Source organism: Phoca vitulina, unplaced genomic scaffold, assembly GCF_004348235.1.
Source record: "Phoca vitulina isolate PV1807 unplaced genomic scaffold, GSC_HSeal_1.0 scaffold14, whole genome shotgun sequence".
Classification (NCBI taxonomy): domain Eukaryota; kingdom Metazoa; phylum Chordata; class Mammalia; order Carnivora; family Phocidae; genus Phoca; species Phoca vitulina.
The window spans coordinates 7897850-7912416 of record NW_022589717.1 but is presented as its reverse complement, the minus strand read 5'-3'; the positions used below and the strand labels follow the sequence as shown (position 1 = coordinate 7912416).

The following is a 14567-nucleotide window of genomic DNA, read 5'->3' as shown; positions in this document are numbered from 1 at the left end:
TTCTATTCAGAGCTAGAATGATTTTTGTATTCTTTCAAAGTGGACATCTAAGCTTTTGCTGTAAACCTCTGTTGACAAGAACTTATTATCTCAGAAGACGATCCATTCCATTGAAAAATCTGCCTCCTTGATCCTTCCATTGGTTCTTTTTCTGCTGGGAACATTGAAAACTATGGAGTATTCCAAATTCTGATTCCTTTTCTATGGATGTTGAGAAGGCAGATGTTTAAATACATTGGTTATCACTCCTTACTTCAATTCTCATTTATGGACTTTTCAAATTCCAGTTTATGAATGTTCCTACTACTATCATCATAATTGGGAATTTCTACCTAAAGGAGTCATAATAATACTTACATGACGCTTTGCAGTTTACAAAATGATTTTTCTGTATATGCCCTGGTTTGAAAATAACCTGTATGTAGTCTGGGCAAGACCTTTACCTCTGAGCGAGGGGGAATGGGGAGAATGGATAAAATGGGTGAAGGGGAGTGAGTAGGAGATATAGGCTTCCAGATATTGAATGAGTAAGTCATGGGAATAAGAGGCATAATATAGGGAATATCGTCAATGATATTGTAATAGCATTGTATGGTGACAGATGGTAGCTACACTAGCAGTGAGTCATAGCATAATGTATAGAGAAGTTGAATCACTATGTTGTACACTTAAAGCTAATGTAACATTGTATGTCAACTATACTCAAATTTAAAAATTTTTTTAAAAATACACACACACACACATACACACATGGCATTTTATCAAAAAGAAAAGGCTTTTACCTGTGAGATCTAAGAAACTATTTCTAAAAAAAGTAAGTTCTTTGAGGCTGTTTCCCCATTTAGGTCAATCAACTAAGTCCTGTGGTATTTTTTTCACCTTTATTGTTGTGCTGTAGCTATGCAGTTAGGTTTTTTTGTACAAGCCTTTACAAATAATACTTTGTCCTTATTTCTCCAGTTATCTGTCAGTCTTTAATTCTGTCATCCAACATATTAATAGCCCCTTCCAGCTTTGTGTCACCTGCACATACAGTGTTTAGTAGGATCATAACAGATAATCACACAGTTTGAAACTTGGGCTTTCAAGCTATGAGACTTTTAAGAAGGGGAGAGAGAAACAATAATTTCTGTGCCAGAGTTTATATTGTAGTTTTTGAGTCAGTTTCAATGTAGTTTTTCAGTATTGTACAATGTCTCTCCAGCATGTCTATTTACTAATAGAATGATTTCTAGAAATAATGGCCTTACATAAAACATAAATAGCCACATTTGTTTCTACATTGTCACCTTATTTAACTTTGTAGTCATTTAAAAAAACCTTATTTCTTCAACTTTTCATTCACACAATAACAGAAGACAACTAAGTTCATCTAGACTTAGTCGTAATGATTTTAGACTTGATTTTAGGTTAATTTTACATATGGGTTGTAAACAGAATGCTATTCATGTACACCTCTGCCTTCCTACTGTAGGATCAATTGACCAATTTTCAACAATTGACCAGGCAACTTCATGTAACTAATGAGAACATAGAAATGGTAAGTGAAAATATCCATTTAGTGTACTTGATATAAACAGATTGTGACTTTAATATTTATTTATGCTAATAAAAATCAATAACAAAAAAGCCCATGTATGTGAAATGAAAATAAGTAGGTGGTACTCTTTTCTCTTTGTCTTTTCCTTTCACATTCAGTAGCATGACAATGTTCACAATACTTACTAGAGATCTAAAGCTAACATCTTTCTGAAATATCACCTAATCTGTTAGTAATCTTAGGGTCTCGGTAGGATCTCTTGAGAGTAATCTAGACTGTGAGCTTCTCAGGAGTAGAACTCATGCTTTATTCTTAGTATTTCATTTAGTATGCTGGTAGGTATATGATAAGAATTGTGGAACTGTTAAATGAATAGCCCAGTTTCTTAAAAATAATAGGACATTAAGAATCATTTGTTAGTTGACTGGACATCAGTATTAATTGATACATCTAAATTTCCCTTTAATTTTTTTCTAAAAGAAATGTAATAATTAGCCTTCCTAGTTCTGCTCTTTACCTTTTTTCTCCTCTCGCTTTTCTTTTTTTCTTTTCTCTCCTTTTCCTTTCTTTTGGAATTTTATTTTACCTCATTGTTGAGTAATACAATTATGATATCCCAGGTAATTCCTCTCTTTCCTTTCTTCATTTTGCTTAGTAACTCTGCTAATTCTTGTTAGTACCTAATGAAACTGTCTTTGTTTAGGAGTGGAGTTGTGCCATCAAAAGTAAATTATCCAGTTTTTTTCTACTTTTCAAAATTTTCTCTTTTAACTATGTAAAAAATTATTAAATTTCACCTTATTTCACTTGTTACTTCTAATTACTTAAAATTTTTGATAATATACTTCTTAGACATTTTAAATAGTATTAAAGTACTCCAAAACAAAATGACTGATATCCATAATTAAATCATATTTCTGCATGAAATTAATAGCTTAACCTCACATCACAATTACTCGTTCTCTCAGTATATCTCTTAGAATTGCAGGGATTATATAATCCTTTGGTATCTTATACCATAGAGACCCTATTTTGATATAAGCAACCCCAAATCATTCTGATGAAAGTCAGGGGAAACGAATATTTGAGTATTCATAGGAAAAAAATTAAAAATTTCTAAGGCACAAGAATTCACAGATTTTAGCCAAAACTAAGAATAGGAAGTGATGGGTACAATAAAAGTGATAAAGAAGTGACAAGATGGATGAAAGAGTCGTGTTGTAAAGAACAAAAAGACTATGCTGGTGGTTAAAATAAAGGAATATGGTAAGAGAAATTTTAAAACTTAAGCTTTTTTTTTTTTTTTTTTAAAGATTTTATCCATTTACTTGACAGAGACAGTGAGAGAGGGAGGACAAGCAGGGGGAGTGGGAGAAGCAGGCTTCCCTTGGAGCAGGGAGCCCGATGTGGGGCTCGATCCCAGGACCCTGTGATCATGACCTGAGCCGAAGGCAGATGTTTAACGACTGAGCCACCCAGGCGCCCCAAAACTTAAGCATTTTTTTAAAGTACTTACTGGGGGGGGCATCTGGGTGGCTCAGTCGTTAAGCGTCTGTCTTCGGCTCAGGTCATGATCTCAGGGTCCTGGGATCGAGCCCCGCATCGGGCTCTCTGCTTGGCGGGAAGCCTGCTTCTCCCTCTCCCATTCCCCCTGCTTGTGTTCCCTCTCTCTCTGTCTCTCTCTGTCAAATAAATAAAATTAAAAAAAAAAAAAATAAAGTACTTACTGGGTATCAAACAAGACTGCTAAATGTGAAGGGACATAGTTAAGTGATTATAAAGATCTTGTGCATCTCAAAGAGCATTCAGAGAATAGTCGCAGGAGCAAGTTTGAGTCAGAATCAAACTTGAAGAAAAGTACTCATTAAAAAGTTTTCTGATTTCACGAATAAGCTGATTAAGTGAATAGGTCCCTATAGATGTACAATCATTTGATGAGTATACAGAAGTAAATATCCTTCGTGACCAGTGCACATTTGTAACCTACAGAAGGTAGAATCCCTTGATGTGAATGGTACATGAAAGTACAAGTTTATTTACTATGGCTATAGATAAAATGGGAGTTTACATTTCCTAGAGATTATCTTTACTGAAATCATATTCTTTTTTGAGATTTGTTCATCTCTATAAAATTACTCAAAAATATTTTATTTTCTTTTTTTTAAATTTATTTATTTTTTGATGTAGTGTTCCATGATTCATTGTTTGCATATAACACCCAGTGCTCCATTCAATACGTGCCCTCTTTAATACCCATCATCAGGTTAACCCATCCTCCCACCCCCCTCCCCTCTAGAACCCTCAGTTTGTTTCTCAGAGTCCATAGTCTCTCATGGTTCGTCTCCCCGTCCGATTCCCCCCTTCATTTTTCCCTGCCCACTATCTTCTTTTTTTTTTTTTTTAACATATAAGGTATTATTTGTTTCAGAGGTACAGGTCTGTGATATACCAGCCTGAACGTGCCCGATCTCGTCTGATGTCAAAAATATTTTCTAATTGCATATTAAGTTCCTTTCACTATTAAAGATTCTCTAGTTGCAAGAGAAATGTGCATATATCCACAAACTCGTGTCCTACTTGGTAAAACGGATGATATATGAAGTAATCATGATCAGTGATTGAAAGGGATGCTTCCCTGGACCTTTATGAATCTCCAAATTCTAGAATATTAATATAGCATATAATTTTCTTTGTAATGACAGAGAACACCATATTCAGATGCAGTCGTTGAGCTCTACTAGGCTTGCTAACAAGTTAGTTCCTAACACTAGCTTTTTTAAAATTCACAATTCCAATTTATACTTTTCCTAATCACTCTAAATCATTTACCTTTAGGGTGCTCCCAAATGGTAAAAAACACAAGCATTATTTATATTAGAGCCAAGACAGTATATATAATAAAACGTTAACAGTACATTACAGACATAAAAGAATTCAGAGCTGTGAATCACTTTGGACTGAAGTCACTGATAATTTCACAGGAGAATTTGAAATGATATTAAAGGTCATCTATTTCCTCAGATGATATAGGCATCCTTTTATTAAATGCTTTTCAGTTAGATGATCATTAGCCTCTTCTTTAACTATTCCCTGTAAGAGATTTATCACTTCCTCAAAGAGTCTGTTCCTTTGAATTCTGATTATTAGAAAGCTAAAATCTGGGGCATGGGTGGCTCAGTTGCTTAATTGTCTGCCTTCCGCTCAGGCCATGATTTCAGGATCCTGGGACACAGCCCTGCATCAGGCTCTCTGCTCAGCAGGGAGTCTGCTTCTCCCTCTGCCCCTTCCCCCCACTCATGCTCTCTCTCTCAAATAAATAAAATCTTAAAAAAAAAGAAAGAAAGAAAGCTAAAATCTTGTTAAATTTCCTCCCATTGATACATGGTTTCATCTTTTGGAGTAACAGAACAAGCTCATGTCTTCAAATCAACCCTTTAGTTTATTTGCATTGCAAGCATTATGTCTTTCCTGATTCATGCCCAGTGTTGCACCCAATTTTTTTTTAAACTATTCTGGTATGGTATAATTTACCTACCTCTCATTATCTGGCCTTCTTTCCCGGCATGTGATAGTCGGTCTTTTAAATTGTGGTCTGTGAGGGGCGCCTGGGTGGCTCAGTCGTTAAGCGTCTGTCTTCGCCTCAGGTCATGATCCCAGGGTCCTGGGATCGAGCCCCGCATCTGGCTCCCTGCTCGGCAGGAAGCCTGCTTCTCGCTCTCCCACTCCCCCTGCTTGTGTTCCCTGTCTCGCTGTCTCTCTCTCTCTGTCAAATAAATAAATAAAATCTTTAAAAATATAAATAAATAAATAAATAAATTGTGATCTGTGAATTGAACACTAAATTGTGGTCTGCAATAGTCTGCTTCCCAAAATAAAGATAAAAATGCAGTCTTCAGACTCTCTTTATGTTTCATTGGAGGCATTCATTCATTTATTCCTTAAAGGTGTAAGTACTTAGAATACATTAAATCATGTGCCAGTGACTGGAAATTCTGGGAGAAGGTAGTCTTCAAAAAAAGGCTGGTATTGTAGCTATGAACTTTAAATTTAGTGTTTGAATATAATGCAACGTGCATTGTAAAAGTGCATATAAAGTTTTATCAAAGTGCAGAAAGGAAACAATTACTTCTGTCTTAAAGTGAATGGATGATGGCAGAATCGAATTCCAATTCCAGAGGGAAATAAAATAGTGTATTAAAAATATGAAGTCCGTAAGATTGGGTAGAGTATGAGAGAAGCACAATGAAAACTGCTTCCGGGAGAGGCAGTTGGAAAGACGTATGCATGATCTGTTGGGATAGGAAAAAACTGAAATCAAGACTGTCGATTAGGAGGTAACTATAGTCTAAATAACATTGCCCATAGGCATATAGATAAAGATGATAAGGATAAGGAATTTGTGCCTTCATGGTAAAATCATCACTTAGAGAAGAAAATCAATTCCCTTAGAAAAATTTTTTCTACACTTCGAAGACTGCCTCAGTATCTTCTGCTAGGTTCCTTCTCAGGCTAACCCTGAGAAAAGGATTCTAATGCATGTCATTTATTTAGGAGATAATACCAAGGAGCACCAGTAGGGGAATGAGGAAGTGAGACTGGGAAGAGAAAAGAAGGCAGCCAAAGGGTTTCTAACAATCATGCAAATTAATACCTTGGGTAACTGAAACTTAATCCTACCAGTGGACTCTGGAAGCCAGTGTAGAATAGGCTCAGACTTACTCCACCATGGGGCACAGGAGGAGTTTGGGATATTTACACACCAGTTCTCTCCAGTCACTGTTATCCAGCTCTTCCAGAGCAGGCTGGGGACATGAATTCTACAGCACCTGTCATCTTCTGTGCAGTTAGGTAAACAAAGAAGGCTCGAATGGCCAAGGAAAACCATAGACGTCAAAAAGCAGTTGCAGGTAGTTTGAAGTGAAGCAGGTGTCCACTGAAGTAGTAAAGTGAAGGCAAGGAAGGATTGCCAAGGTTATATTTTACTGTCAAAAACTCTAATCATTATCATGACTCCGTTTTTTTCTACTTATATGCCCTACAGTTAATCTTTAAAGATGTAGTTTTAAGTGTTCTAATACTGAATATTTCTATTTTTTTTTCTTGTGGCAGACTAACCAACAGTTTCTGAAAGCAGTAACTGAACAAAATGTGGAAATTGAGCGACTCCGAAAAAAACTTAGGTATTTTCAAAAATGAATTTTGTTATTTTATTAATAATTACTTTTCTTCAGAGTAAGTAATGATGCCATAATTTTTCTATGAGCATTTTTTCTTCCCTTTTAAGCTTCTGTCCATAGCTTTCTGTATGTATGATCTGTTAGTACCAGAAAAGACTGAAATCAAGATGGTTAGGAGGAGGCAACTATAATATCTATGTGAAGGGATGTTCCATGAAGGTAAAACCAGTGCTTATGGAGGAAAATCAGTTCTCTTAGAAATATTTTTTCTGCACATATCTTTTATTCCCCAATAAGCAGACCCTGAGAAAACGGTGTCAAATCATGTAGTTTATTTAAATGTAATACAAGGGAGCACTAGTAGAGGAGTGGGGAAGTGAGACAGGGAAAAAGACAAAACCAATAGAGGGTTTTTAAAAATCTGGCAACTTAATACTATACATATTTATTGTGGCCCAGTGGTTTAATAATCATTGCACTGACTTCACAGGAAAAACTTTTTTACTTTTTGTTCCCCTTATTCATAATACTTAAAATTCACAAGTATAGTCATAATAGGGTTTTGCTCTATGATGCAGTCATTTAGAAATATCTTTAAATTGTAATATAAATCAACATTTTATAAAAAATGTAAGTTTCTGTTTGTTAAATGAACCTTGCTATTTATTTTTTGTACCGTCCTGTATTTTGCCCCACAAAATATTTTGCTTTTTTAAAAAAAGAATTTATTTGACAAAATTTTATGTACCACTTTTTATATTTTTATTTTATTGCCTTTATCAACTTTTTAATTTAATTTAAATAAATTTACTTTCTTTTCCCCTAGACATTTCTACTTGTGGGCTCTTATTTGGTCCTCCTTATTTCTTTAGATGTTACTGATTTTACAGTTTAAAATAGTAATGGCTTACTTAATTGCAAGATTTTATTCTTTTTTTCAAGATGGAAGTAGATTTTTTTAAATTATAAAAGTAATATAAGTCCAGTATAGAAAACTCTAGGTAGTATAAAAGTATAACAAGTTGCAGTATAATTCTGGCACTAACCACAGTTAGTCCAGACTCCACAAGTTACTAGCATAATCCCCAAGAAGACTACCCTCACTAAGACACAAGTTCAGGGATCCCCAGGCCACCCACACCCCTGACCAATTGGCTATAAATGCAAGTGTTCCCACTAACTACCCAGGCTCAGTAATTCTCTAGAATGGCTCAGGGAACTCAGAAAAGCACTATACTTATGATTAGTTTTATTATAAAGGTCACAGATCAGAACCAGCCAAAAGAAGAAACCCATTGAGTGAGATCTAGGAAGCTCTCAAAATTTGAACTTTCATGTCCTCTGGACATGGAACCAGGGAGCATCACCCTCCTGGCACATCACTGTGTTCACCAACTAGGAAGCTCAGCTAAGACTTGGTGTCCAGAGATTTTATTGGATTTTTATTATGTGCATATGATTTATGTTAAATGTAAATAAATTTACTTTTTAATATTTCTGAAATGACTGCATCATAGAACAAAACTTTGACTATACTTCTGAAATTTAAGTATTATGACTGATTGAATCATTGGCCACTTGATTGAACTCAATCTCCAGGCTCCCTCCCCTCCCTGGAGGTCAGGAAGTTGGGCCTATATCACATGGCTCAAAACCCCAATGTTCTAATTACATGGTTGCTCTTTCCAGCATGGCCCAGCTCCCATTCTGAAACTATCTAGGGTCCTGCCTTGAGTCACTTCATTAGCATAAACTCAGATGTGGTTCCAAGGACCTACTGTAAATAAAAAAAGATACTGCTACTATGGGGGGCGGGGGGAGTAGTGAAGGGCTTGCAATTTTAAATAGAGTATTCAGAATAAATCTCACTGAGCAGTTGAAATTTGAACAAGGACTTGAAGGATGTGAACAGATTATCCATACAATACAGGGAAAGTGTTCCAAGTATAGAACTTGCCATTGCATAGTTGGAAACGTGCCTAAGGAACAGCAAAGAAGCTGGATGTCTCTGTGATCTATTGCTGAGTAGCAAACCATTCCAATACTTTGTGACTCAAAACAATAACCCATTTAGTTTATGATATGGGTGGGACAATAGAGCAGTTTTCTGGTCTGGGCTTACTGGGCTGTATCTACTGGACTTGCCTATGTGTCTCTAGTCAGGTGGTTGGTCTGCTAACAGTTAGTGTAGTAGTTGGCAGTGGATGATAAACCTGTCTGGCGGGGGATGCTTGGCAAGATGGCAGAGGAGTAGGAGACCTGGATTTCGTCTGGTCTCAGGAATTCATCTGGATAGGGATCAGGCCATTCTGAACACCTACAAACTCAACAGGAGATCGAAGAGAAGAATAGCAACAACTCTCTGAACAGAAAAGCGACCACTTTCTGGAAGGTAGGATGTGCGGAGAAGTGAATCTGAGGCGATATTTGGGAGGATAGACGGCGGGGGAGGGGGCCTCCGTCAGCTGCTTCTGGCAAGTGATAGAGCCTCGGAGCACAAAATCGGAACTTTTAGAAGTCGGCTCCGCTGAGGGACGTCACTCCAGTGGCTAAGCGGGGCGTGGAACCCTCGTGGGACAGTGTGGTCTCAGGGCCCTCAGGATCACAGAAAGACCGGGGATGCCTGAGTGCGACAGAGCTCCCAGGTATCGGAGCGGGGAAGCCGGCTGCAGAGACGGAGCCGAGGCGCGGGCTCTCAGCTCGGGGTTGCCATAAACCATGATCCGAGGCACAGTCGGGCCGCTGCTCCTCCAGCCGGGACCCAACAAGTGCCAAATCCGGGGAGACTCCCCTTCCTCCCCCGGGAGGAGCGGCACAGGAGTGCACCGCAGGGATCTGCTGGGTTTGGAGACTCCACACCGAGTTGGGTGCCAGAGATAGAAACGCTCGGTCGCAGGCTGGGTGAGCATGGAGTCGGCCGGAGACCGGGGAGACGGGAGTGATTGACTGCTTTTCTCTGGGGGCTCACTGAGGAGCGGGGCCCCGAGCTCTCGGCTCCTCCGGGGCGGAGGCTGGGAGGCCGCCATTTTCACTCTCCGCCTCCAAAGCTGTACCGAAAGCTTGCAGAGAACAAAAGCTCCAGAGAGCAAACCCGAGCAGATTACTTAGCCGGGACGGGCAAGGGCGGGGCAATTCCGCCTCCGGCAAAGACATTTAGGAACCATGGCAACAGGCCCCTCCCCCAGAAGATCAGCGAGAACAGCCAGCCAAGACCAAGTTTACCGATCAATGAGAATGGCAGAACTCCAGCGCTAGGGGAATAATGCACATAGAATCCATGGCTTTTTTACCATGATTCTTTAGTCTTTCAAAGTTATATTTTTTTTTAGCTGTCTTTTTTTTTTTTGAATTTTTCTTTTTCCCTTTTTCAACCAACATCTTATCAATCCCTTTTTTAAAAATCTTTTTTATTTTTCATTTTTAGAGTCATATTCTATACCTTCATAGTAGTTACCGTTATTTTTGGCATATATATATAAGTTGTTCTCTCTTTAAAATTTTGAAATAGTTTCTTCTAACAGAACAAAATATACCCTAAATCTCTACTATATGGTTTTGTTCTACTCTCCTGCCTGATCACATTCTCTCCCTTTTTTTTTTTCTTTTTTTTAAATCCTCTTCTTTCTTTTTTCAAAGAACTTCTTATCAATTCCTTTTATAAAATTTTTTATAATTTTCATCTTTACAGTCATATTCCATCCCTTCATCATATCAACCCTTGTTTTTGTACATATATAAGTTTTTCTTTCTTTAAAATTTTGGGAGACACTTTCTTCTAACAGACCAAAATACACCCAAAATCTAGTGTGTGGCACTGATCTATGCACCAGCCTGATCATATTTGATCATATTCTGTTTTTTTTTTTGTTTTTATCTTTATCTTTTTCTTTTTTTTTCTTTTTCTTTTTTCTATCTTTCCCTTTCTTTTCCCACTGCTTCAGGTCTTTTCTGATTTGTTTAGAGTATATTTTCTGGGGACGTTGTTACCCTGCTAGCATTTTGTTCTCTCGTTAATCTATTCTCCTCTGCACAAAATGACAAGACGGAAAAAATCACCTCAACAAAAAGAACAAGAGGTAGTACCGACTGCCAGGGACCTACTCAATACGGACATTAGTACGATGTCAGATCTAGAGTTCAGAATCATCACTTTAAAGATACTAGCTGGGCTTGAAAAAAACATGGAAGTTATTAGAGAAACCCTTTCTGGAGAAGTAAAAGAACTAAAATCGAACCAAGTAGAAATCAAAAAGGCTATTAATGAGGTGCAATCAAATATGGGGGCACTAACTGCTAGGATAAATGAGGCAGAAGAAAGAATCAGTGAGATAGAAGACCAAATGATGGAAAATAAAGAAGCTGAGAAAAAGAGAGATAAACAACTACTGGATCACGAGGGCAGAATTCGAGAGATAAACGATACCATAAGACGAAACAACATTAGAATAATTCGGATCCCAGAAGAAGAAGAAAGAGAGAGAGGGGCAGAAGGTATATTGGAGCAAATTATAGCAGAGAACTTCCCTAATTTGGGGAAGGAAACAGGCATCAAACTCCAGGAAGCACAGAGATCCCCTCTCAAAATCAATAAAAATAGGTCAACACTCCGACATCTAATACTAAAACTTACGAGTCTCAGAGACAAAGAGAAAATCCTGAAAGCAGCTCGGGACAAGAGATATGTAACCTACAATGGTAGAAACATTAGATTGGCAACAGACCTATCCACAGAGACCTGGCAGGCCAGAAAGGACTGGCATGATATATTCAGAGCACTAAATGAGAAAAATATACAGCCAAGAATACTATATCCAGCTAGGCTGTCATTGAAAATAGAAGGAGAGATAAAAAGCTTCCAGGACAAACAAAAACTAAAGGAATTTGCAAACATGAAACCAGCCCTACAAGAAATCTTGAAAGGGGTCCTCTAAGCAAAGAGAGAGCCTAAAAGCAACATAGACAAGAAAGGAACACAGACAATATACAGTAACAGTCACCTTACAAGCAACACAATGGCACTAAATTCATATCTTTCAATAGTTACCCTGAATGTAAATGGGCTAAATGCCCCAATCAAAAGACACAGGGTATCAGATTGGATAAAAAAAACAAGACCCATTGATATGCTGTCTTCAAGAGACTCATTTCAGACCCAAAGAACTCCCAGATTGAAAGTGAGGGGGTGGAAAACCATTTACCATGCTAATGGACACCAAAAGAAAGCTGGGATGGCAATCCTTATATCAGACAAATTAGATTTTAAACCAAAGACTGTAATAAGAGATGAGGGAGGACACTATATCCTACTTAAAGGGTCTATCCAACAAGAAGATCTAACAATTGTAAATGTCTATGCCCCTAACATGGGAGCAGCCAATTACATAAGGCAATTAATAACAAAAGCATAGAAACACATTGACAAATACAATAATAGTGGGGGACTTTAACACCCCCCTCACTGAAAAGGACAGATCAACAAAGGAAGATCAACAAGGAAATAAAGACTTTAAATGACACACTGGACCAAATGGACTTCACAGACATATTCAGAACATTCCATCCCAAAGCAACGGAGTACACATTCTTCTCTAGGGCCCATGGAACATTCTCCAGAATCGATCACATCCTAGGTCATAAATCAAGTCTCAAACGGTACCAAAAGATAGGGATCATTCCCTGCCTATTTTCAGACCACAGTGCTTTGAAGCTAGAACTCAATCACAAGAGGAAAGTCAGAAAGAACTCAAATACATGGAGGCTAAAGAGCATCCTACTAAAGAATGAATGGGTCAACCAGGAAATTAAAGAAGAATTTAAAAAATTCATGGGAACCAGTGAAAGTGAACACACAACTGTTCAAAATCTTTGGGATGCAGCAAAGGCAGTCCTAAGAGGAAAGTATACAGCAATACAAGTCTTTCTCAAGAAACAAGAAAGGTCTCGGGTACACAACCTAACCCTACACCTAAAGGAGCTGGAGAAAGAACAGCAAATAAAGCCTAAACCCAGCAGGAGAAGAGAAATAATAAAGATCAGAGCAGAAATCAATGAAATAGAAACCAAAAGAACAGTAGAACAGATCAACGAAACTAGGAGCTGGTTCTTTGAAAGAATTAACAAGATTGATAAACCCCTGGCCAGACTTATCAAAAAGAAAAGAGAAAGGACCCAAATAAATAAAATCATGAATGAAAGAGGAGAGATCACCACCAACACCAAAGAAATACAAACAATTATAAGAACATATTATGAGCAACTCTATGCCAGCAAATTAGATAACCTGGAAGAAATGGATGCATTCCTAGAGATGTATGAACTACCAAAACTGAACTAGGAAGAAATAGAAAACCTGAACAGACCTATAACCACTAAGGAAATAGAAGCAGTCATCAAAAATCTCCCAACAAACAAGAGCCCAGGACCAGATGGCTTCCCAGGGGAATTCTACTAAACATTTAAAGAAGAATTAATACCTATTCTTCTGAAAGTGTTCCAAAAAATAGAAAGGGAAGGAAAACTTCCAAACTCGTTTTATGAGGCCACCATTACCTTGATCCCAAAACCAGACAAAGACCCCATCAAAAAGGAGAATTACAGACCAATATCCTTGATGAACATGGATGCAAAAATGCTCGCCAAAATACTAGCCAATAGGATCCAACAGTACATTAAAAGGGTTATTCACCACGACCAAGTGGAATTTATCCCTGGGCTGCAAGGTTGGTTCAACATCTGCAAATCAATCAATGTGATCCAATACATTAACAAAAGAAAGAACAAGAATCATATGATCCTCTCAATAGATGCAGAAAAAGCATTTGACAAAGTATAGCATCCTTTCTTGATCAAAACTCTTCAGAGTATAGGCATAGAGGGTACATACCTCAATATCATAAAAGCCATCTATGAAAAACCCACAGCGAATATCGTTCTGAATGGGGAAAAACTGAGAGCTTTCCCCCTAAGGTCAGGAACGCGGCAGGGATGTCCACTATCACCACTGTTATTCAACATAGTATTAGAAGTCCTAACCACAGAAATCAGACAGCAGAAAGAAATAAAAGGCATCCAGATCGTCAAAGAAGAAGTCAAACTCTCACTCTCTGCAGATACGATACTTTATGTGGAAAACCCAAAAGACTCCACCCCAGAACTGCTAGAACTCATACAGGAATTCAGTAAAGTGGCAGGATATAAAATCAATGCACAGAAATCAGTGGCATTCCTATACACCAACAACAAGACAGAAGAAAGAGAAATTAAGGAGTCAATCCCATTTACAATTGCACCCAAAACCATAAGATACCTAGGAATAAATCTAACCAAAGAGGCAAAGGATCTGTACTCAGAAAACTATAAAATACTCATGAAAGAAATTGAGGAAGACACAAAGAAATGGAAAAACGTTCCGTGCTCATGAATTGGAAGAACAAATATTGTGAAGGTGTCAATGCTACCTAGAGCAGTCTACACATTTACTGCAATCCCCATCAAAATACCATCCACTTTTTTCAAAGAAATGGAACAAATAATCCTAAAATTTGTATGGAACCAGAAAAGACTCCGAATATCCAGAGGAATGTTGAAAAAGAAAAGCAAAGCTGGTGGCATCACAATTCTGGACTTCAAGCTCTATTACAAAGCTGTCATCAAGACAGTATGGTACTGGCACAAAAACAGACACATAGATCAATGGAACAGAATAGAGAGCCCAGAAATGGACCCTCAACTCTATGGTCAACTAATCTTTGACAAAGGAGGAAAGAATGTCCAATGGAAAAACAGTCTCTTCCACAAATGGTGTTGGGAAAATTGGACAGCCACATGCAGAAGAATGAAACTGGACCATT

The 14567-nt window shown here is 37.8% G+C and overlaps 1 protein-coding gene across 9 annotated transcripts in view; it reads left to right on the top strand.

The window, feature by feature from the left end:
- The window catches only part of SCLT1 (sodium channel and clathrin linker 1), a 215143-nt gene that overhangs the window by 47965 nt on the left and 152611 nt on the right, over positions 1 to 14567 (top strand). For all 9 annotated transcript variants that reach the window (XM_032412836.1, XM_032412837.1, XM_032412839.1 and 6 more), the window contains exons 8-9: positions 1475 to 1540; positions 6650 to 6720. In XM_032412836.1, the coding sequence (XP_032268727.1) occupies positions 1475 to 1540; positions 6650 to 6720 (137 nt within the window). The remainder of the gene's footprint in view (positions 1 to 1474; positions 1541 to 6649; positions 6721 to 14567) is intronic.